The sequence below is a fragment of the Solea solea genome, chromosome 17 (assembly GCF_958295425.1).
Source record: "Solea solea chromosome 17, fSolSol10.1, whole genome shotgun sequence".
NCBI lineage: Eukaryota > Metazoa > Chordata > Actinopteri > Pleuronectiformes > Soleidae > Solea > Solea solea.
This window is the reverse complement of record NC_081150.1, coordinates 24,692,882-24,716,870: the sequence shown is the minus strand read 5'-3', so window position 1 is coordinate 24,716,870 and position 23,989 is coordinate 24,692,882. Positions and strand designations below refer to the sequence as shown.

The window sequence follows — 23,989 nt, the reverse complement described above, 5'->3', positions numbered from 1 at the left end:
TCTTTATATACAAAAGACATATCAATTCCTACCTTACAGAAATGCATTGTGTGTTGTAAGATATATTAGTATTGTATTGTAAAAAAAACACCACACCTTGAGGTCACTGTCATTATAAAATGCAACTTTTTAGTTTTTCTTAGGGTTAGTATAATTACAACCACAGCAGTAATCATGTGACGGGAGAACACATAGCAGCAGAGCAGAGTTAGCTGCATGACAGAAAATCAAGGTACATTTTTGCTAAATCAAGAATATTATTGTTTATTGGATGTCATTTCCAAACAGCTCATATTTCCTTTGAATGCATAAGTAATGAAAAAAATAGGATTTTATATTGTGTATTTTGTGAATATTTAATGCTAATACTAAAACCTAAGATAGCATGCTAATATGTCATGATTTTTTTTTAATTTTTTTTTTTAAACGTGACTCAAAGTCATTTCCACAACAATCAGTTCCATCACTTTTTATCGAGATGGAACTGACAATGTCAGCATTATAAATGCTTTTCATTTGGCTAATATCACTGAAAAAACTGCCTATTAACTTAAAAATTATACAAAACATGTAGAACTAATTCATATTGTAGTGGCGAATGTACACTTAATTCCACCGGAAGTTGTTAGCTGTAGGCAGGTTCCTATGGGCCTGACTCATAGATACCAGGCCAAGAATGAGTCATGTTAAGAGTTTGCACATTTATTTCCACTTGCCGTACATCCAAGTTACATTTCTATCCACATGTATCCAAGCTTCTTTAGGATCAACAGCACATCTAAATATTCCCTTGATGTTCCAGGTTGTGAATGACGATCTATTGATTTAGCAGTAATATAATGTAAGCCAATCAAATCACACAATCATAAAAGAGACTCTGCAATCAGTGACGTGCGGATCAATACGGATCGACACTTTAGTCATTTGAGGTAATGTATATCATTAACAGGAACACAATGGAAAGTTATTAAACTATTGAGATCTTGTCTAATTGATACGAAGAGAGCACAGTGTCAGGTGCTGCTGCGAGGGCAAGACAGACGTCACTGATTGCAGAGTCCTTCGGTGTTGCAGCTGTAGACAGGCACTATCCAGGTTGGAGTTCAAATGAATAAATATGGATATGAAATAATAAGTAACAAAATAAATACATGCTTCAACAAATAGCTGTACGAGTTCAGTTTGGAGTAATAATATGTGTATCACTGAGATAATCTCACACAGGCAAAATAAACCTAGATTTATTCAGGTAAGGTTTCCTAAAGAACTGATGATTTGAAACACCATTTTCACATATCTTGTATGATTGTATCCTCTGTTTGTTTTTTCTGTTGTTGTATTAGCTCGGCTATATTGCAAATGAGGTTGCTACCTCAATATAGGCTTAAAGTTTAAAATAAATAAATGACTCTGATATTTTCTATTCTTTTAGAAGCTATGATTTGAAATACAATACCTTTTAAAAATGTACCAGACACATTAGGTGTATTTGCACAATGTATCGGTATCAGATCGGTATCGCAGATACCAGCCTCAATTTTAGGAAATCTGTGGTATCGAAAATCACTATCGGCAATCGACTGATCCACCCTGCAGGCAGACTAAAGTTGCGCCACAGATGTAGTCAGACTCTGATGCAGGCACTTCCTGGTCAGACAGTGTTTTCACAGGAACTGTCTCACTCTGCTTTACTCACCTCATTCACCTCATTCACAGTCCTGTCATTGGGTTCCGGTGTTATTTCCACTCACCTTTCAGTGGTGGTTAACAGAGACGAGACACTGTTACCTTAGTGATATCGCAGTTAGCTTGAGAGCTAAAGCTAACGGTAAGGCTGTGCTGTAGCCATGTCCGCCTCGGCTGGATGCTCCCCGGCGGGCCACAGCTCGGGCCTGGGCCCCGGTATGTCCATGTTCCGATGGTTAGAAGTGCTGGAAAAAGAGTTTGACAAGGCCTTCGTAGACGTGGATCTGCTGCTCGGAGAAATAGACCCGGATCAAGTCGACATCACGTACGAGGGTCGGCAGAAGATGACCACCCTCAGCTCCTGTTTTGCTCAGCTGTGTCACAAAAGCCAGACGGTTTTCCAACTCAACCACAAACTGGAGGTGAGTGAGCCAGTGCGTGTTCATGTGCACTTCATGTGCACTTCATGTGGACAATCATTAACACGAAGCACGGCTAACAACGAGACTCCGGTTCAGGCGGACGCGTCACTGAGATTGTTAGTAAATCTGTCAGACTTGTGGCTTTTGACGCTGCCTGACAGGTGATGATGATGATGATGATGAAGGACATGATGATGTTTGGACTGTCACCATGTTTTTATTTGTCTTGTTATTGGCATATATTGATGCTGTGAAACTGTCATGTGACACTTAGAGTATTAGATAAATTTGACATGGCTGACATGGGCAAACGCACTGCAACGACCCAAAACATATGCAGGAGGAGAAACGAGCTGCATATTCACAAATGCTGTGGATTCCCAAAACACCACCAAGTCCCAAAACGCCAGTAAGTCCCAAAACGCCAGTAAGTCCCAAAACGCCAGTAAATCCCAAAACAACAGCAAGTCCCAAAACGCCAGCAAGTCCCAAAACAACAGCAAGTCCCAAAACAACAGCAAGTCTCAAAACATTTGCCCCTCTCGGCCGACAGAAACGACAACAGAAGCGGACTCAAAAACGGAAGTGCTCGGGTCTGTGGGAGCTCTTGTTTTCGCACAGCTATACAACCAGCCATTATGATGCTCTACTTAATTGTTACTTTATTGAAGGCCTTTATTAAGTGGTTATCCTCCTATAAACCTGTACTTTTTATGATCAGTCCCCAAACTTCAGTACAGTAGGTTATATATATTTTAATATTATTTATATGTGATTTCCAAGTGAGCTTATGTTCAATTATTATTCCCAATTTTTCCTATTCTATTGTGACATTGTTTAGCATTATTTGTACTTGGTTTTTAACTTGCTTTTTATCAAAACCTAATGTTATTTTATGTAACTCTCACTTTATTGTTTGTTACAGCTAGTTTAGGTTTTCCCTTGAGCAATTATTAGGTGGTATCATCTTCAAATAAAACATAACGGATCAGACATGTTATGTTACTTACAGCTAATGCGTTTGACTGGAAATATTTCCTGCAGTGATCGTCATGTCAGCAAAGCAAAGTTTTGTCTACTGTGTGGCTCAAGTTTTCTGGAATAACTGGAAACTAATTGTGTTATTCTTGTCACTAAGACTGTCAGTTAATGTTACTGTTTTTAATGTGAATACTATGTCAATACTTATTTCTAGTATGGATAAATATCTGTTTATTGCTATTTTTGACAACCTGTGCCTTTACTATGGTGTCCTGCTGTGTCACAAACACACCATTCCACTCATGTCACGGGTGCTTCTTTTCTTCCTGTAAAACCGCTCTTACTGATACACTGATAGATTAACAGGCTGTAGCTGCTCCTGGAATGTTCCCATTCTGGACCATCACTTAAGGAATAAGCTGATGCTCATCAGGGGTTACTTGTGCAGTCTTTGTAAAGGATTTGTCACAGGTTGCTGCAACTAAATTAGATATTAAAAATATTTTCCTATGAGAGAAAACCAGTTGAGGCATCTACCTTAACTGGTTGGACTGGTAGAAGAAGTGGTGGGGGTGTATGCGTGGATGGGTGAATGTATGGATGATGCATGAGCATTGAGCGGTGTGAATTTTGGAAGCTTCCACGCTCGGGAAAACATGAAACTTTCAGAAATATATAATATATATATGTATATGTATATGTGTATATATATATATATACATATATATATACATATATATATATATATATATATATATATATATATATATATATATATATATATATATATACATATATATATATATATATATATATACAGCGGAGAAAATAAGTATTGAACGTGTCAACATTTTTCTCACTAAATATATTTCCGATGGGGCTATTGGGATGAAATTTTCACCAGATGTCAGTAACAACCCAAGTTATCCACACATACAAATAAATAAAAACAAATCAGTCCACAAATGAATTGTGAATTGTGTGTAATAAAGTGAAATGACACAGGGAGAAAGTATTGAACACACTTGCTGAAATTTATTTAATACTTAGTAGAAAGGCCTTTGTTGGTAATGACAGCTTCAAGACGCCTCCTGTATGGAGAAACTAGTCGCACACATTGATCAGCTGTGATTTTTGCCCATTCTTCCACATAAATTGTCTTCAAATCTTGAAGGTTCAGGGGGCAGCTTCTATGAACTCTGATCTTCAGTTCTTTCCAGATGTTTTCATTCGGATTCAAGTCGGGTGATTGACTGGGCCATTCTAACAGCTTGATTTTCTTTCGCTTAAACCAATTGATTGTTTCCTTGGCTTTGTGTTTGAGATCATTGTCTTGCTGAAATGTCCACCATCTTCAGCATCCTTGTGACATTTCTCCATTCATCCTTCCTTCAATTACATGAAGTCTGCTTGTTGCGGCTTCCAAACACAAACCTTTTTAGCCGCTGAGAGTATATGAGGTTTGGGTCCTCAGGTACGTAGATTTGTGACGCGCTATAGTAGATTATGATAAAGATACGCTGAGATCCAAATATGCTTAGGTGCATTTATTGTAACAAAACAGCACAGAGCTATCACAGCGCAGCAAGGATGGATAAACGTAAAAATGAGACTGGCGGATTAAACAGGAAAAAAGGGTGATAAATGAATGAATGAGTAGCGGTAGCGGTCAACAAAAATTACGGCTACTCCCAACCCTGACTCTCTCTCTCTCTCTCTGCGTCACCGGTGAGTGCCCACCTTTACGCACACACACTTCCGCACCGTGCACACGCCCACTCCCAGGTGAACCACGCCCTCTGCAACACACACACACTCTAACACACCGTGCTGCTCATCTTCAGCCTGTATGTCTCTTACACTGCTAGTGCCAGATGCTGAAAAACAGCCCCACACCATGATGCTCCCACCTCCAAACTACACTGTTGGTATGGTGTTTTTAGGGTGATGTGCAGCGCCATTTCTTCTCCAAACATATTGTATGTTATGACAGCCAAAGAGTTACATTTTGGTCTCATCTGACCAGATTATATTTTCCCAGTATAACATTGGCTTGTCCAAATGTTGTGCAGCAAACTTTAAGCGAGCTTCCACATGCCTTTTCTTGAGCAGTGGTGTCTTGCGTGGTGAGCGTGCATAGAGGCCATGGCGGTGGAGTGCATTACTTATTGTTTTTTTTTAAACAACTGTACCTGCTTCTTCAAGGTCTTTCTGAAGATCTCCGCGAGTGGTCCTTGGTTCTTGGACAACTCTTCTAATTATTCTATGGACTCCTCTGTCAGTAATCTTGTGAGGAGCACCTGGTCGCGGTCGGTTAACGGTGTAACGATGTTCTTTCCACTTCCGAATAATAGCTCGAACAGTGCTCACTGGAACATTCAGAAGTTTAGATATACATCTGTAACCAATGCCATCCATATGTTTGTCTATAATAAGCTTGTGAAGGTCTTGGGACAGCTCTTTGCTTTTACCCATCTTGAAATGCTTCTTGAGTGTCACCTTGATAATGAGAAACCTTTATAGGCCACCAATTACGACTTATCCAGCTAATATTAATTTGCACTGATAGGGGGCAGGATTGCTTCCTAAATACTGGCTTCCTGTGCCTTCTTACACCTTTTTTTCTTCATGTGTTCAATACTTTTTCCCTGTGTCATTTCACTTTATTACACGCAACTTCATTTGTGGACTCATTTGTTTTTATTTCTTTGTATGTGTGGATAACTTGGGTTGTTACTGACATCTGGTGAAAATTTCATCCCAATAGCCCGATCAGAAATATATTTTCTGAGAAAAATGTTGACGCGTTCAATACCTATTTTCTCCGCTGTATATATATATATATATATATATATATATATATATATATATATATATATATATATATATACACACTGACACTGCCTGGTAAAAAAAAAAAAAAGCTACTGCAATGTCACAAGATTTATTTCCGTCCAGTGTGGCATTCATTTTTCACCAAGATCTTGTATTGATGATGGGGGTTAAGGTCTGGACTCTGTGGTGGCCAATCCATGTGTGAAAATGATGTCTCATGCTCCCTGAACCATTCTTTCACAATTTGAGCCTGATGAATCCTGGCATTGTCATCTTGGAATATGCCCTCATATGTCATCAGGGAAGAAAAAAAATGCATTGATGGAATAATCTGGTCATTCATTATATTCAGGTAGTTAGCTGACCTCATTCTTTGGGCACATAATGTTGCTGAACCTATAATATGTGTATATATACACTACTGGTCAAAAGTTTTAGAACACCCCAAATTTTCCAGTTTTTCATTGACAATGATGCATTTTATTGTCTCATTGTACTCTGAAATGAAAGCATAAAACAAATAAACAATTGAGGTCAAAAAAGAAATCATGGAATCAATTTATAAACCAAAATGACTCATCAAAGTAGCCACCTTTGGCAGCTGAACACACTTGTGGCATTCTTTCTACAATGGAAATCAAATATTCTGCTGAAAGTTCTTCCTAACTCTGTTGCAGAAGTTCCCATAAATGTGTGGCACTTGTAGGTTGCTTTGCTTTCACTCTTCTGTCCAGTTCATCCCAAACCAGCTCGATGGGGTTTAAGTCTGGAGACTGTGCTGGCCACTCCATGTTTTCAAGCTTACCATCTTGTTCTTTTTTCCATACATCCATAGCTTGGACGTAGGTTTTGGGTCATTATCTCTACCAACTAGGCGCATACCAGAGGGTACTGCATGGCGCTGCAGAATGCTGTGGTAGCCGTTTTGGTTCAGGGTGCCTCTCACTCTGTACAAGTCACCAACCCTGGATCCAGAAAAACAGCCCCAGACCATCACGCTTCCTCCTCCATGTTTGACAGTTGATGTCACACACTGAGGAACCATCCTTTTGCCTACTCGACGGCGTACGAAACTCCTGCGTGATGAACCCAAGATTTCAAACTTTGATTCATCAGTCCATAACACCTTCTTCCAGTCATCAGTAGTCCATTGGCGGTGTTTCATGGCCCAGGCAAGCCTCTTCTTCTTATTCTGACGTCTTAGCAATAGCTTTCTTGCTGCAACTCTACCGTTCATATGTGCAACTCTAAGTCTTCTTTTCACAGTTGAAACTTAGACTTGCTTACTATGACCACTATTAAGCTGTGCTTGAAGCTGTTGTCCTGTGAGCCGCCTATTACGCAAGCTGTTGACTCTCAGAAACTTGTCTTCTGATTCTGTTGTGGCTTTGGGTTTGCCAGACCTCTTCCTGTCAGAGTTTCTCACAGTTTCTGAGTGCCTTTTGATGGTGAAGGAAACTGTACTCACTGACGCCTTGACTTTCTTCGCAATTACTCTGTAGGAAAGCCCTACATTTTTAAGTGTTATGATGGTCTGTCTCTCTTCCATTGTTAATTGCCTTTTTCTTGCCATTTTTATGGTAACACACTACTTTCTGCAGTACAATACTGTTCAAATGATGCTCACAAGGTTATGGTACCAACTTATGGCACAAGTTGTTAACCCATTTCTTGTTCCCTGAAAAAGGCCATTCTGAAATGTATACTATTTTTCAGTTTTGGGTAACCTTACCTTTTTTTTAACCTAGCAGTTCACAAGGGGTGCCTACTTACCTTTGTACCATTTCATGCTATTCATTGGACTTGAATGGCTTGAATTTCAATAAAAAACTGGAAAAATTGGGGTGTTCTAAAACTTTTGTGTATATATATATATATATATATATATATATATATATATATATAGATGTATGTGTATATATGTATATATGTATAAATATATATATATATATACTGTATATGTGTGTTTAGGTATATAATAATAATAATAATAACTTTATTTATATAGCACTTTTCAAAAATGAGTTACAAAGTGCTTTACAATAAAACAGATAACATAATAAGTTAAAAATCCAAAAAGATAGAACATATAAAATAATTAAAATAATTACAACAATACCAACAATTAAGAAAAAGCCATAAGATAAAAGTGAGTTTTAAGAAGGGATTTAAAAGAGGATACTGAGTTGGCATGCCTGAGATCTCCAGGCAGGGAGTTCCATAGCCGAGGGGCACGAACAACAAAGGCCTGGTCTCGTTTAGTGACAAGTCGAGATTTTGGAACCATTAGGAGGGCCCTGCTGGAGGATCTCAGGCAGCGATCAGGCTCATAAGGAGTCAGCAGATCACATATGTAGCCAGGAGCCTGACCATTCAGGGCTTTAAAAACAAGCAGTGAAATCTTAAAATCAATTCTAAAACTCACAGGTAACCAGTGAAGAGCAGGAAGGATTGGAGTAATGTGGTCACATCTCTTAGTACGTGTTAAAAAGCTAGCAGCAGCATTTTGTATCAGCTGCAGTCTTTGGATGTTTCGCCTGATTTGAGAACAGTTAAAATCATTTCTGTGAATTACTGTAAGCCCTCGGCCTGTCAATCTAGGCTGGTGGTAAAATAGATAATCTGGGGGGGAAGACTCAATGAGAGGGGCACATTCATCCAGATTTATCCAGGACTCTGTGATAATAAAAAAGTCAATAATATTTGTCATGATAAAATCCTGGCAGATAAAAGACTTATTCGCAAGGGACCTTACATTGAGTAAGCAGAATTGAACTGAATTAAAAGCAGGGATTAAAGAAGTGGTTTTAACTGTGATGAAGTTGTTTCTGTGTAGACTGTATATGTATGTATATATGTGTATATATGTATGTGTATATGTATATGTATGTTTCAATATTTCAATAATAATATTGAATAATTTCTTTCTCCATTGTCCCCTCCTCTCCAGGCTCAGCTGGTGGATCTGCGTTCTGAGCTCACTGAGGCTAAAGCAGAGCGGGCAGTGGTAGACAGGGAGGTCCACGACCAGCTCCTGCAGCTTCATGCTCTCCAGCTGCAGCTTCATGCTAAACAAGGTCAGGCAGAGGACTCTGACACCATCAAAGACAGACTGGTAGGTTTGGAGGTGGAGCTGCTGTCTGTAACCTTCAAAATGTGTGAATTCATGTTTTACATTCAGGTATGTTTTAGCATGGGTCTTTAACTCCCTGAAAAGTACCCACACCCTACGCTGGAGAATGCTCGTACATTGCAATAAAGGAATTTAAAACAAATAAAATAGTGAAGTTGGTAAGTGTTGGTTTCTGTACCTGATATGACGTGATCACTACACAAGGTGAAAACGTCTTCTATGCTTGATGCAAACACGCTTTATAGCAGTGATCTACCTCTGCTGTCTCTCAGGATCTTTGGTGACTTGGTAAAATACTCTCCTTTTCACTTGTCTGTTAGGTGATATTTATGTTGTTAGGTGATATATAGTTTTTTAGGTGATTTATACAATATATAAATACAAGGGAGTATGGTGAGGTGAGGCAGCGATGAGCTGTGTCTCACCTCTGACGTGCTGTGCTGCACACACTGACTGAAGCAGGCAGTTGCCGCATGTCTATGGTTGCCTCAATTTATATCGCCAATGTACATGTTTGATTATACATGTACTACACATGCTGACGTTCCACAGTCTGTCTAATATATTTAATGAATGTGTGTGAACTATTTAGTCTTTCTGATCTGCCGTTAATGTGCAGTGGAAATGCACAGGGCGGGGCAGAAAGTACCGTGCCGCACTGATAGGGGGTGTGTGACACAGTCAGAGCTGACTCACCTCACTGTTCTCCCGTCTATTTGAACAGGATGTGTAAATTCAGCGATTTTTGACGATAGAAATGTTGAAATACATACAGAAAACTAGGTTATTAACATAACCCAGAGAGCTGAGTAATATGAGTGAGTGAGATGTCTTACTATGGGATACACGCCCCTGCTGCAGCCCTCCAAAGCATCAATCTCATCCTACGCCAATTCTGATGGCTGGTGAACGTGTCCGTCCGCCTCAGGTAGTCCCATCTACCATAAATATGGTAGGACGGCACCACGTCATTCAAGATAAGCACCTCTTCTCACTCGCCCAAGCAAGAAGGGTTGTATGGGATGTGGTAGCTCCCGTATTGCCAGACAAGCTTATCAAGTTCCACCAACCCACAGGGAAAAGTACTCTGCTCCTATGAGGACAGTAAACCGTGCGTGCCAGGCACGGAGCAGAAACGTCCAGCATATAGAAACGAACAAAGGTGAGGACCAACCCTGACTTGTATATGCCAAAGCAATCGCCTCCACCACCCAGTGGAACAGGTGCTGCTTTTTGACAGGTTTCCCCATATGAGGATTTGTCAATCGGGTCCTGCAGGAATGACAAAATCACTCCCATGGGACACTGAAAAGGAACGTGGCCATTTCTATGATACCAACTCTCAAACACTTTCCACGTACAGTCATATAGAGACCTCGTGGAGGAGGCTCGAACACTCTGTATAGTGGAAATCACACGAGGCAAGAGTCCCACAGATCACGTTCCGGGTGCGGGGGTAAAACCATCCCCCCCCCCTTGCGACAGCAGGTCCCTGCACAGCGGCAGCTGCCAGGGCCGAGTGCACAACAGCTAATATATCTCCGCTAGCCAGTGCATTGCAGGCCAATATGGGGCTATCAGAATCAGTGTGTGGCCGTGCTCACTCACTCTGGACAGTGGTGTCCAGAGTGGTGGGAACTAAGGCCAGTGGGGGCAACGTGTAAAGGAGCTTGTGCAGCCAGGCGTGCGCTAATGCGCCTACACCGAGGGGAGCCTTCACACTGCGCAGAGAGTAAAACCGCGTGTTTGAGCAGGATGAGCATTGCTCATCCTGTGGCCTGGACCGTGCAGCGCTGGACACGGAGACACAGATCGGTGATGACAGTCCTGTGGCAGTGGGGTATAGTTAGAGCGGCGGCTGCTGGAGGAGAGAGAGGAGTGGCACAGCGTAGAGGAGGAAGGAAGAGTCAGATGGTGGTGGAAAATAAGGCTTTATTGTCCCAAAAACGTCCACCAAAACAATCTTACACAAGTCACCGCAGTCGCTCCGACAGCTGAGCGTGTGCCTGTGTCCTTCCGTGTTTCTCTGCTCGTCTCTGCCTCGCTTCTCTCCGTGGACCAGCCTACTGCAAGAGACCAGAACCAGGTTACAAGTGTGCTTATATAGCTGACTGATTACCTGATTCTGTCCAGCTGTCTGATCACCGGCTGAGCCACTCCTCCCTCTCCTCCAGCAGCCGCCGCTCTAACCATACCCCACTGCCACATACCCCCACCACCCGACTTAGGCTGGGATCCCGCCGGCCGCAAGCCCATCCCACCCCCCTCCGCGGAGCAGGAGAGAAAGTCAGCCACGACCATGCGGTTACCCGGCCTATGGATCACCTCGAACCGGAAGGGCAGTAACGCCAGATACCAGCGAGTTGGCATCTGTCATGCGGTGGAGCCATTGGAGCGGGCATGGTCCGACCAGAGGGTGAATGGGCGCCCCAGGAGGTAGTAGCGGAGGTATTGGGCAGGCTGCAATCGCTGCCGTCTTTTGTATCTGTGGACGCACCTGCCCGCCCCCCAAGTGGTACCCCAAATACCGTACCTCCCTCCGTCCAACAGCACACTTCCCCGGATTGGCCGTGAGCCCCGCCTTCCTCAGGGACTCAAGCACTGCTCCCACCTGCTGCATATGCTGCTCCCAGGTCTCACTATGAATGATGACGTCATCCAAGTAGGCCGCAGCATATGCAGAGTGAGGCCGCAGCACCCGTTCCATGAGGTCCTGAAATCGGTTGCCCCGAACAACCCGAATGGAAGTGTGACAAATTGGTACAAACCATACGGAGTGGAGAAGGCCGTCTTTTCCCTGGACTCTAGCGACAAGGGAATCTGCCAGTAGCCCTTGGTCAAATCCAGTGTCGTGAAAAAGCGAGCCGTGCCCAGCCGATCAAGGAGTTAGTCGACCCGGGGCATTGGATAGGCATCGAATTTGGACACCTCGTTGACCCTACGATAGTCCACACAGAACCGTATTGACCCATCGGACTTGCGAACCAGCACGATGGGGCAACACCAGTCACTGTTGGACTCTTCTATTACCCCCATCTCCAACATAGCCTGAATCTCCGCCTGAACAATTTTTCTCTTGTGTTCTGGCAGCCGATAGGGCCGTGAACGCACTGTCAGGCCCAGGGGTGTTTCTATGTGGTGGTGTATGAGACTTGTGCGCCCTGGCAGGGGAGAGAACACGTCACCAAACCGCTGCTGCAACGAGGCCACGTCTGCTCTCTGGCCCTGCGAGAGATGGTCGGCAACGGGGACCGGCGCTGACCAGTTCGAATTAGTCACCTCCGGTCCCAACTCATCTTTCTCTATCACCGTGGTAGCCAGAGAAACAGCCGTCACCTCCCTCCAGGCTTTGAGGAGGTTGAGGTGGTAAATCTGCGTTGCTCCGCCCCTGTCAGAACGCACAACCTCATAGTCAACATCACCCACTGGCCGTGTGACCACAAAGGGCCCTTGCCACTTGGTGAGCAATTTTGAGCTAGATGATGGCAGCAATACAAGCACTTTATCTCCCGGCAAAAACTGTCTAAGTTTTGCCCCTCTGTTGTACAGACGCTGTTGACGTTCCTGGGCCTGGAGCAAATTCTCCCGTGATAACTGACCCAGTGAATGGAGTTTTGCCCGCAGGTCCAGGATGTACTGTACCTAATTTTTGCTGGTGCTTGGACCCACCTCCCAGTTTTCCTTAACCAGGTCCAAGACACCCCAAGGTTTTCTGCCGAACAGGAGTTCAAAGGGAGAAAATCCCGTGGAGGCCTGGGGAACCTCCTGCACCGCAAACAACAGACGGTCCAACCATTTATCCCAATTACGGCTATCCTCGTGCACAAACTTATGAATCATGTTCTTTAGTGTCTTGTTAAACCGCTCCACCAGGCCGTCGGTCTGGGGATGGTAGACACTAGTCCGGATTGAGCGGACGTATAGCTCGCGTAGTGTACGTAACATAAATGATGTGCCCTGATCAGTCAGGATCTCTTTCGGGATCCCAACTCGGGAGATAAATTGAAACAGCGCCTGCGCAACACTCTTCGCAGAGATATTGTGCAGGGGCACTGCCTCAGAATAGCGCGTCGCATAATCCACTAGGACTAACACAAAGCGATATCTCGCTATGACTCTATGTTTTGCGATGCCTCTAACAATGCCCCCGGTTGAACCAGATGCTGGTGGATCATGGTCTGTTCACAACCAGAATCCAGCAGGGCCTGGTGTGTACCCCCCTGTATACATACCGGTATACGGTACGTCCCTCCCGAACCGGGGGAGGGGGGAGGCGGCGGCGGCCCAGCAACCCGAACCACTTGCCCCACCTCCATGAGAGGGCACTCTGCCCGGATGTGGCCGGGCTGCCCACACTGCCAGCACACCTGCTGTGGCGTCTGAGGAGCCCCCCCGGGGTGCCGAGTGATCAGGCTGGGCCCTGTGGGACAGAAAGCAGAGGGTTATTAATGGACCGGAGCAATGCATGCTCCGGGTGTGTGTGTGTGTGTGTGTGTGTGGTGCAGGGACTGGTGTGGCTGTCGCTGAGAATCTCTTCCTCGGGGCTGGAGTGGGACGGCCAGCAGGAATCGCCACTGCCTTGGCCTCCTCCCTCATGCTCCGCCGGGGAAGGGAGAAGTGGTCCTCTGCGAGGACGACCGCCGCCTCGATGTTGGAGGGGCGGTGGCACTGGACCCAATTAGCAGTGGACGACGGTAACCCAGCGATGAACTGCTCCAGCGCCACCTGTCCCACGACGTCCTCTGCAGAGTGGGTCCCCGGCTGGAGCTAGTGCAGCCAGGAGCTGCTGCGTGTATGCAAAGGGGCGGCCGGCTTCTTCAAAAGAGAGTCCCCTGAACCGCCGCCGGTGTTCCTCCGGAGTCCTGCCCAGCCGGTCCAAAATGGCTCTCTTCAGCTGGGCGAAGTTGTGACGTGCGGCCGCTGGCAGACTGTGCGCGGTGAGAACAGGATTTGAACAGCCACACTGTTCAAATCCTGTTCTACACTGTGTGGCCTGCCAAGATGGCTTTGTTTTGACTGTTGCTTGAGGGAGCAAGCTACTAAAGCTCTGTAGAAACTATTTAAATCTGTAGCTGCATTTTTGGCCGTATCCAGTAGGAGGTTTAGTGAGCCTCATGAATCCCCCAACTTTGCCAATGCAAACATTAAGTTTATGTCCTTTTATGACACCAGCTCATCACAGAGCTTTTATTCCTGACCGGATTCATCCAAATCCACATTTGAATGTTGTGCTGTTTTTTTTATTTCTTTGCCATTATCAAAATCATTTCCAGACAGATAGGACTGTGCATAGGACTCCATAATCACCAGTTCATCAATTGCGATGTTGTTTTTTTCAGAAGTGAAAAAGGGGTAAAAGAGTTAAAAATAGGTAGTTTGTAATTGCAAAATTATTGTACAAAGCTTAGATCATCTTCTTTCCCACCTGATCACCAGCATCATTGTCCCCATTTGCCTGGTATTAACATCTGTTATCCAATCAGTGAAGCAGTCATATGTTGCCATAAGCACATTCTGTCAGTCTGGGAGTGATGCTGGCCCAGAAGTCTGAAAACTTGATTGAAGTCTGGGCAAACTCACTATGAGTTCAACACAGTGAAGTTCTGCACTGAAGTCAGAAAAGAGAGTTTTAGCACTTTCATGTGTGAAGTAGCTGATGTTGCTTTGGTGCTCGCTACTCCTGCTTTCTTATCGCTTCCAATGTTTATGGTTTCATTTTTCCAAACTCTGAGGTGCATATTGCTTAATAATACTGTAAATCTGCCATTTGTATTGAATGGTTAACTTACTCACTGTCTCTGTTGCATGAGTTTCTCTAATCTCTGACTTCTCTGCTCATCGTCTTCCTCCTTTCTCTAAAGCCTACACCAACACTGGACGAGATGGTAAGTGTGCGTATAAAAGTCTACCACTTTAAGGCTAAACGTTTCTGTATGTTTATTTGAAACAGAAACCTAATGCTGTGAGTGTGAGTGAACCATGTAGAGTGGAATCTAAATTCCTGTAAACATTAGAAATTATCCCAAAGTAGAGTAGCAAAATGTCACTACATACTATCATTGTTTAGAATTTTAAAAATATAACAGTTAGTCATTTTGGGTTCATATTTCTTCTTAAATTGCAATTAGTGATGCAGTACTCGTCACCTCACTGAGCTCCGTTTTGATAAAAGTCTGAACTCGGCAGTTAAATAGTTGCACATAGGCTCTGCTGTCGTGTTCATTAGGTCCTGTGTCCTCCATTACAATAGATTTGCTGTAATTTGCTGGTACATAGAGCAGCAGTAGGTAAAACACGTGACATGTGTTTGAATGCAAACTTTAGATTTATGGCATTGATGACTTTATGACTGTTTACCTAAGTTCAGCTGTACGAAGCCTTTGACTTCATGCTTTTTCATTCATGGCCTGAAACTCTACTGTGAGTCAACAGCTTCTGTTGCAGAATTGAACCCCCAACTTTCTATTTGATGATATGAAACAAAGGCACACTCTTTTAAATTGATAAATGTCATGTTACATTTTGTCCTTGAAATGCTGCTCTTTTTCCCCTTTACTTTTCATGGTTTTCACTCTTCTGCTATAACTTAACAATTTATGAATGGAAACTTCATGCGTATTAATGAAAAAGTTGTAGCTAGTGTCCTGTAGAAACACGGTCCTGTATTCATCAACAAGCCTCAGCCTGTGCTTGTTGTGTTGTTCTTACATGTGATTTTCTTCTTCAAGGAGCAGGAGCTGGAAGCCAGTAAGAAGGAGAAGTTAACGGAGGCAAAGCTGGAAGTAGAGGTCAAACTATTTAGGAAAGAAAATGAGGCCCTCCGCAGGCACATGGCAGTACTGCAGGCTGAAGTGTATGGAGCCCGACTGGCTGCCAAGTACCTTGACAAAGAACTGGCTGGCAGGTGAGAAGCTGCTGAGGACAGCTTATTAAGACAAGTGATGATATGAACAAATCATCAAATAACTACTGATGATCATCTGTACAATGTGTAACTGCATGGTTAAATGTTAATACATTTTGTTTTATAGTTCATAAATCACTTTTAACCAGAGTATGCATGTACTGCAGGCCATGAGAATTCCGATATTTCTTAGAATTCTATTTAGTTTAGTTTGAAAGTTGATAAATATATAAAAACAGGGGCCACTAGCATAACTTCATAACATGCCATAAATGGTGATGACCCACCCATCTCAACTCTCTCACCAACCACATACTCTATTTCAAGCACTGACCAACAGTGACCAGTCCCTGATTCATTTACAGCCATAAGACACATACACACACAACATATTTGAACCAATTTAATAGCCAGAAGGGACATAGAGGTCAATTCTTCTTCTGTTCTTGTTGTCATATGACCCAGCAAACCTGTTTTCTGTCTGAATTGTCCTCTAGGGTGCAGCAAATCCAGTTACTAGGCCGTGACATGAAAGGGCCAGCACATGACAAGCTGTGGAACCAGCTGGAGGCGGAGATTCACCTTCACCGCCATAAGACTGTCATCCGAGCATGTCGAGGTCGCAATGATCCCAAGAAACCTCTCCACTCTCCTGTGGGACATGTGAGTGTAAAACCACAGAGCAGTTAAACTGTCGGACAAATAGAGTAGCTTTCACAGTTGAACGTTGAATGTTTATGTCCTTTCAGGACCCAGACATGCTGAAGAAAACCCAGGGAGTCGGCCCAATCCGAAAGGTGGCGCTGGTCAAAGATGATCATGAGGGACTGGGAATCTCCATCACAGTAATAAGTCACAGTTTTTCTTTCTTATTCAGTGGCTGCGACAGAAGCATCTACAGTATCCTGTCAAACTGATGAGCCCCTGAGTTTTAGATTGTGACTTCAGCTTCAACCAATGCATGTTAGCAATAATAAAAAAAAAAAAGGGTCTTGTCCAGGGACACATCCGCGTGTATGTGATCCAGGATTTAAATGGATGCTGTAAAACAACCTAAACTGTTCTAAAAGTCATTGGCTGAGACGTTATAGTTTGTCCATGTCTCATCTTCAGATGATCAGATGAGGGCAGAGTTTATGGTGTTTACACTTGTCCAGAAGAGCTCGGTCACTTCTCTTATGTTTGTTTGTCAGGGAGGGAAGGAGCACGGTGTTCCCATTCTTATCTCAGAAATCCATCCAACTCAGCCTGCAGACAGATGTGGAGGGCTGCATGTCGGAGATGCCATCCTCGCCGTAAACAGCATCAATCTGCGAGATGCCAAACATAAGGAGGCTGTAACCATTTTGTCTCAGCAGGTAAACGCATGCACACACACACACACACACACACACACACACACACACACACACACACTGTGTTTGTGTTAAAGTGCTCCCTCCTGGTGTCTGTTACAGCGAGGACAGATTGAGTTTGAGGTGGTTTATGTGGCTCCAGAGGTGGACAGCGATGATGAGAATGTGGAGTATGAAGATGACAATGGCCATCGCTACCGACTCTACCTGGATGAAGTGGAGGACGGCAGCACAGCGCCAACTAACAACAGCTCAGCATCACTGCAGGGTCAGAGTGCTTCATTTGTTAAATACAAAATAATTAGTTTTCCTTTAACAAGATAAAGAAGGCTCATACAGCTTTACCCTGAAAATGTTGTATTGTTAGATGGTGTGAGGACATGTTCAGTATACTACAGTCAGATAATGTCTGTTCACTATACTACAGTCAGATAATGTCTGTTCACTACGCTACAGTCAGATAATGTCTGTTCACTATACTACAGTCAGATAATGTCTGGTCACTATACTACAGTCAGATAATGTGTGTTCAGTATACTACAGTCAGATAATGTCTGTTCAGTATACTACAGTCAGATAATGTCTGTTCAGTATACTACAGTCAGATAATGTCTGTTCACTGTACTAGTCAGATGATGTCTGTTCACTATACTACAGTCAGAAGATATCTGTTCACTATACTACAGTCAGATGATGTCTGTTCACTATACTACAGTCAGATAATGTGTGTTCAGTATACTACAGTCAGATAATGTCTGTTCAGTATACTACAGTCAGATAATATGTGTTCAGTATACTACAGTCAGATAATGTCTGTTCACTATACTACAGTCAGATGATGTCTGTTCAGTATACTACAGTCAGATAATGTCTGTTCACTATACTACAGTCAGATGATGTCTGTTCACTATACTACAGTCAGAAGATATCTGTTCACTATACTACAGTCAGATAATGTCTGTTCAGTATACTACAGTCAGATAATGTCTGGTCACTATACTACAGTCAGATGATGTCTGTTCACTATACTACAGTCAGATGATGTCTGTTCATTATACTACAGTCAGATAATGTCTGTTCACTATACTACAGTCAGATGATGTCTGTTCACTATACTACAGTCAGAAGATATCTGTTCACTATACTACAGTCAGATGATGTCTGTTCACTATACTACAGTCAGATAATGTGTGTTCAGTATACTACAGTCAGATAATGTCTGTTCAGTATACTACAGTCAGATAATGTGTGTTCAGTATACTACCGTCAGATAATGTCTGTTCACTATACTACAGTCAGATGATGTCTGTTCAGTATACTACAGTCAGATAATGTCTGTTCACTATACTACAGTCAGATGATGTCTGTTCACTATACTACAGTCAGAAGATATCTGTTCACTATACTACAGTCAGATGATGTCTGTTCACTATACTACAGTCAGAAGATATCTGTTCACTATACTACAGTCAGATGATGTCTGTTCACTATACTACAGTCAGAAGATATCTGTTCACTATACTACAGTCAGATGATGTCTGTTCACTATACTACAGTCAGATGATGTCTGTTCACTATACTACAGTCAGATAATGTCTGTTCAGTATACTACAGTCAGATAATGTGTGTTCAGTATACTACCGTCAGATAATGTCTGTTCACTATACTACAGTCAGATGATGTCTGTTTAGTATACTACAGTCAGATAATGTCTGTTCACTATACTACAGTCAGATGATGTCTGTTCACTATACTACAGTCAGAAGATATCTGTTCACTATACTACAGTCAGATGATGTCTGTTCACTATACTACAGTCAGATAATGTGTGTTCAGTATACTACAGTCAGATAATGTCTGTTCAGTATACTACAGTCAGATAATGTGTGTTCAGTATACTACAGTCAGATAATGTCTGTTCACTATACTACAGTCAGATGATGTCTGTTCACTATACTACAGTCAGATAATGTGTGTTCAGTATACTACAGTCAGATAATGTCTGTTCAGTATACTACAGTCAGATAATGTGTGTTCAGTATACTACAGTCAGATAATGTCTGTTCACTATACTACAGTCAGATGATGTCTGTTCAGTATACTACAGTCAGATAATGTCTGTTCACTATACTGCAGTCAGATGATGTCTGTTCATTATACTACAGTCAGATAATGTCTGTTCACTATACTACAGTCAGATGATGTCTGTTCACTATACTACAGTCAGAAGATATCTGTTCACTATACTACAGTCAGATGATGTCTGTTCACTATACTACAGTCAGATAATGTGTGTTCAGTATACTACAGTCAGATAATGTCTGTTCACTATACTACAGTCAGATGATGTCTGTTCACTATACTACAGTCAGAAGATATCTGTTTACTATACTACAGTCAGATGATGTCTGTTCACTATACTACAGTCAGATAATGTGTGTTCACTATACTACAGTCAGATAATGTCTGTTCAGTATACTACAGTCAGATGATGTCTGTTCACTATACTACAGTCAGATGATGTCTGTTCACTATACTACAGTCAGATGATATATGTTCACTATACTACAGTCAGATGATGTCTGTTCACTATACTACAGTCAGATAATGTCTGTTCAGTATACTACAGTCAGATAATGTGTGTTCAGTATACTACAGTCAGATAATGTCTGTTCACTATACTACAGTCAGATGATGTCTGTTCAGTATACTACAGTCAGATAATGTCTGTTCACTATACTACAGTCAGATGATGTCTGTTCACTATACTACAGTCAGATAATGTCTGGTCACTATACTACAGTCAGATAATGAGCTCTTCTCTTTATCGGTCGTGAGACATGCTTGTGGTTGATGTACAACCACATTTCACTAAGTGTTCATTTGAATGTGTCTCCACCCTGCAGCTCTGGAGAAGATGTCACTGAACAGCAGAGCAGAGAATGGAGATACTGGAATCTCCAGTGGGACACCATCAGAGGAAACTCCCTCCAAGGCCCCTGAGACTGACACTTCCTCCTAAAGCTTCTGCCAAGCCACTGCTGTGTGAAAGTAGAGGATCGCTGAAGAAATTCCTCTCAAAGAACTGAATCAAAGATTTCTTTGTCAAATAGAGGAACAAGAGAAAATGAAGAGAATCAGTGTGTTTTCTCTTTTTCCTCTTGGATCAGGTGTTGGTGAATGTGAGGTTTAAGTCTGAGCTTGTGGCAATGATTTAGGGGTAGAATATTCAGAGGTGTAATGTATTTCGAGGAGGGAGCGAAACTTAACAGTGTGCAACATTTTCTGAGATATTTTATGAAGCTACTAACAGGACATGCTGTATGTAAGATACGAACAAAAACAAGTTACTGATTGAGGCAAATGTGTCTTTGTGACATGGTCCTACAGTGTGTGTTCTCCAGGAGAGGCAAGGGAAATGTGTCCAAATGAAAGTAGATGAAAAAATGAATGGTAAATTATTGTTTGGCAAAAGAGAATAAATGTGTTGAGGACTTTCACAGATGAAGGTGATTAATGTAACATGTCATTTCAAGGCCTTTTATTCACAATTCAGTGGGATGTTAAGATTTCTAAACCTCATCTGTCATCGCCAATATATTTTTTTACTTTGACAATTAATAAAAGAACAATCTGATTGGTATGGGGTTTTTTAAACACAGAAATCTTGAGTCAAGGTTTTCAGGTGATGTCATTTATTCTCCTGTGACAACAGTGGCTGTGAAATAGATCATTGCAGATATTTGAAGTCAACATATAGCGTTAGACGTTTGACATAAAAATACCCGCAGCCTTCTATTCTACAACTCTTCTCCTTAAACTCACAATAGAATCTGCTTTTCATTATCATGGAGAGTCAGCGTTTGTCAAAACAATCAAACAATGCAGGCAATTTTCTGATGTAACATAAGGGAAAAAGTATGTCCTAAACACTGAATATGTGGCATTGAAAAATACTTCCCCAACTTCTAATGGTCAACGTAATCATTCTTGTCTTTACATGTCTGACCAGTGTATGACCTGTATCTATATTTATAAAGTGGAGACTGTCAGGTGCAGCTTTTTAACCTCATTCCACCACTAACTTAGTTTGGCCTAACACTTGTATGATATAATCTAAACATATACAGTCAGTTTGAATAACAGGCTCTCTCTCTATCTCCCACTCTCCCTCCCTCTCTCCCTCTCTCCCTCTCTACATTGTCATTGTTATTATTTGTGGGTCATTCTTTCTGTATGTCCCGTTTAGTCGGAAACGCATCGTCATAAAACTGTAAGATCCTCTAAACACTCATACATGTGAATGTGCTGTATGTTGGCTGGACTGCTACCTGCCAGTGTTCAGGCCCAAAGGAACACCAGTAGATGGAATTCTAACTCTGTGACCATACAGTATTCGCACGTTCAAGTCCTTTACTTGTTTTTTTTCTTTCTCCGGCTCATGATCAGCATCTTTATATATTTATGTTCAAGCTAAACACTTTATTTAGTCTTTGAATAAAGTTTGGTTTCAATTTGGTTTGTTTGTACATGTGCTTTTTTTTAAAATAAATATCATCACTATATTTTTAGTCATTTATCATCAACAGTCTAACTTTGCTTTTACACACAACACACACACACACACTCTTTTTTGATTAATTGAGTACTTGCCTGGTGCATCAAATGTTGATCAAACCTGGGAACGATGTTTAGTCCACAAACCAAAATGATTCAGTTGAATGATTTCTTTGTTTTATGGAGCAAAGAAACCAGAAAATATTCACATTTAAGAAGGTAAAAAAAAAATCACATCAACAGTTTTATTTGAATTCACTTTTCTCTGCTTCAATCTTCCAAACCCCTTTGAATCCTCACCTTCATTCTAGAGACATGATCACAGTCTCTGACATCAGGTTTCAACTGTGGACACGTCTTTCTGTGTGGTGGAAGCAGGTTTGTTCCGTCTGCTTCTTATAAATGTCATAAAACACCAGGCCAAAGTCCAAAGTCCCTTTTATAATGTATTATTTATGACAGAGCCCAGTGTTCATGTCCTCACACTCAACAGACAGTCACATATGAAGTGGTGAATACATGCTTCTATGATTTGGTATATAATAATGAAAACAAAACAGTTATAATACAGTGTGTGTCTTGGCATTTAAAACAGTTTGGACACCATGTTACATGCTTGTTACATCATCTACTACGTAACAAACCAAACCACACACTCCATTCTCTGAAAAACGGTTTTATTTGCCATGTGAACACGAGAGATCAAACCTCCACACTGTCAAATAAATAAACTGACACCTTTCTTCTATAGAGGGACAAGCCATCCAGCAGCTTGTTATGGACTCAACACACACACACACACGCGCACACACACACACACACACACACAGATGATAACTGTGCTGTATGGTCACAAAGAAAAAGAGTCAGTTAAAAAATAAGCACTAAAAATGTGACAAATCAAAGTCACACAAACACATTTGCTGAGTATAAGTGAAATGAAAGCAGCTGTTTACAGTCATTAGCAAAGACTTGACACTTTGTGAACATACTGTGATACTGTGCTGTTTTCTTCATACTAATAACCTAATATAAGATTCAAAGGTCCAGTGTGTAGCGTTAGCGCCATCTAATGGCCCTTTTCCATTCCACAGTTCTAACACTACTCAGCTCGACTGTCCCGCTTTTTTGGATTGTTTTTTTTTTTGCTCGTCAGGCCAAGAGGAAAAGAATTGGGCGTGTAACCGTTGGGTCACTGGTTCAATCCCAGGACGGGTCATTGGCTGGGGTGCCCCTGAGCAAGGCACCCAATCCCCCACTGCTTGGGTGGAGGGGTTAAGTGCAGAGGTGAAATTCACTGTCACTAATAAGTGTGTGTGCAGAAATACTACTTGTAATGGGTTAGGGATCATACCTGGGGTTTACCTTCAGTACCTGCTCTGACAAGGCTGGAGGCGATGTTAAAATGTCAGAGTGTGTCGTCCGACACAGATCAGTTAAAAACACTTGAGTGTGTGTGTGGAGTCGTGCTATAACTATATAATGGAAAAGAGCCACACAGAGGACTCCTTAAATGAAGACGATGTTTTCCTTAAATGAAGACGATGTTTCCCTTAAATGAAGACGATGTTTTCCTTAAATGAAGACGATGTTTCCCTTAAATGAAGACGATGAAGACGATGTTTTCCTTAAATGAAGACGATGTTTTCCTTAAATGAAGACGATGTTTTCCTTAAATGAAGACGATGTTTTCCTTATGAAGCGAACACACAAAGCTGACGAGGTGAATTCATACCTGAAGTCAAGAAACAACAAGTTCATGCAGCATTCTGAAAAGTTCCCTTTCACTGTGTCAAACCTGAGGTGTGGCCTTCATCATGTGATCGACTGACCTGATGAACCTCATGTTAAAAGCACAACAGTGTCACTGGGAGACACAAGTGTCGCTCATATACTGAGCGTAGCGGTCAGAGATGCTCTTCCTCAGCTCGTCGATGTCTCTCCTCAGCTGAGCGACCTCCAGCAGCTTAAACCTCAGCTCTTCTTTGACCACCTCTCTGTCGCCGCCACTTTCCTCTGCTGAAACACTCAGCGCTGCACACACAAGACAACCAAGTGTACAACGTTACATTCTCTTTATGGATCTTTGGGGATCGTTCACAGGCCTCGTCCATGT

The 23,989-nt window shown here is 42.2% G+C and overlaps 2 protein-coding genes across 9 annotated transcripts in view; one reads left to right on the top strand and one right to left on the bottom strand.

Moving 5' to 3' along the window:
- Positions 1-1,595: 1,595 nt before the first annotated feature.
- gopc (golgi-associated PDZ and coiled-coil motif containing) lies at positions 1,596-21,835 on the top strand. 2 transcript variants are annotated; one of them, XM_058613414.1, is made up of 9 exons: positions 1,596-2,108; positions 8,875-9,039; positions 14,919-14,942; positions 15,786-15,961; positions 16,459-16,624; positions 16,711-16,806; positions 17,155-17,319; positions 17,419-17,584; positions 20,223-21,835. In XM_058613414.1, the coding sequence occupies exons 1-9, from the start codon at positions 1,848-1,850 to the stop codon at positions 20,336-20,338; spliced, it is 1,335 nt and encodes a 444-aa protein (XP_058469397.1). In that variant the 5' UTR covers positions 1,596-1,847; the 3' UTR covers positions 20,339-21,835. The 2 variants fall into 2 exon arrangements, with proteins under 2 accessions (XP_058469397.1, XP_058469398.1); XM_058613415.1 differs by lacking the exon at positions 14,919-14,942 and having other exon boundaries at positions 1,597-2,108.
- A 698-nt stretch (positions 21,836-22,533) lies between these two features.
- cep85l (centrosomal protein 85, like) overlaps positions 22,534-23,989 on the bottom strand; it is a 17,415-nt gene continuing 15,959 nt past the window's right edge. For 6 of the 7 annotated variants that reach the window (XM_058614037.1, XM_058614041.1, XM_058614040.1 and 3 more), the window contains one exon: positions 22,534-23,907. In XM_058614037.1, the coding sequence (XP_058470020.1) occupies positions 23,738-23,907 (170 nt within the window). In that variant the 3' untranslated portion in view covers positions 22,534-23,737. The remainder of the gene's footprint in view (positions 23,908-23,989) is intronic. The other variant, XM_058614039.1, reaches the window with a different exon arrangement.

Bases quoted from the DNA above. Each gene is read 5' to 3' on its own strand.
- gopc (XM_058613414.1), top strand. From the start codon at position 1,848: ATGTCCGCCTCGGCTGGATGCTCCCCGGCGGGCCACAGCTCGGGCCTG. The intron at 9,040-14,918 runs GTAGGTTTGGAG...CTTTCTCTAAAG, and splicing joins ACACCATCAAAGACAGACTG to CCTACACCAACACTGGACGA. The intron at 17,320-17,418 runs GTAAACGCATGC...TGTCTGTTACAG, and splicing joins TAACCATTTTGTCTCAGCAG to CGAGGACAGATTGAGTTTGA.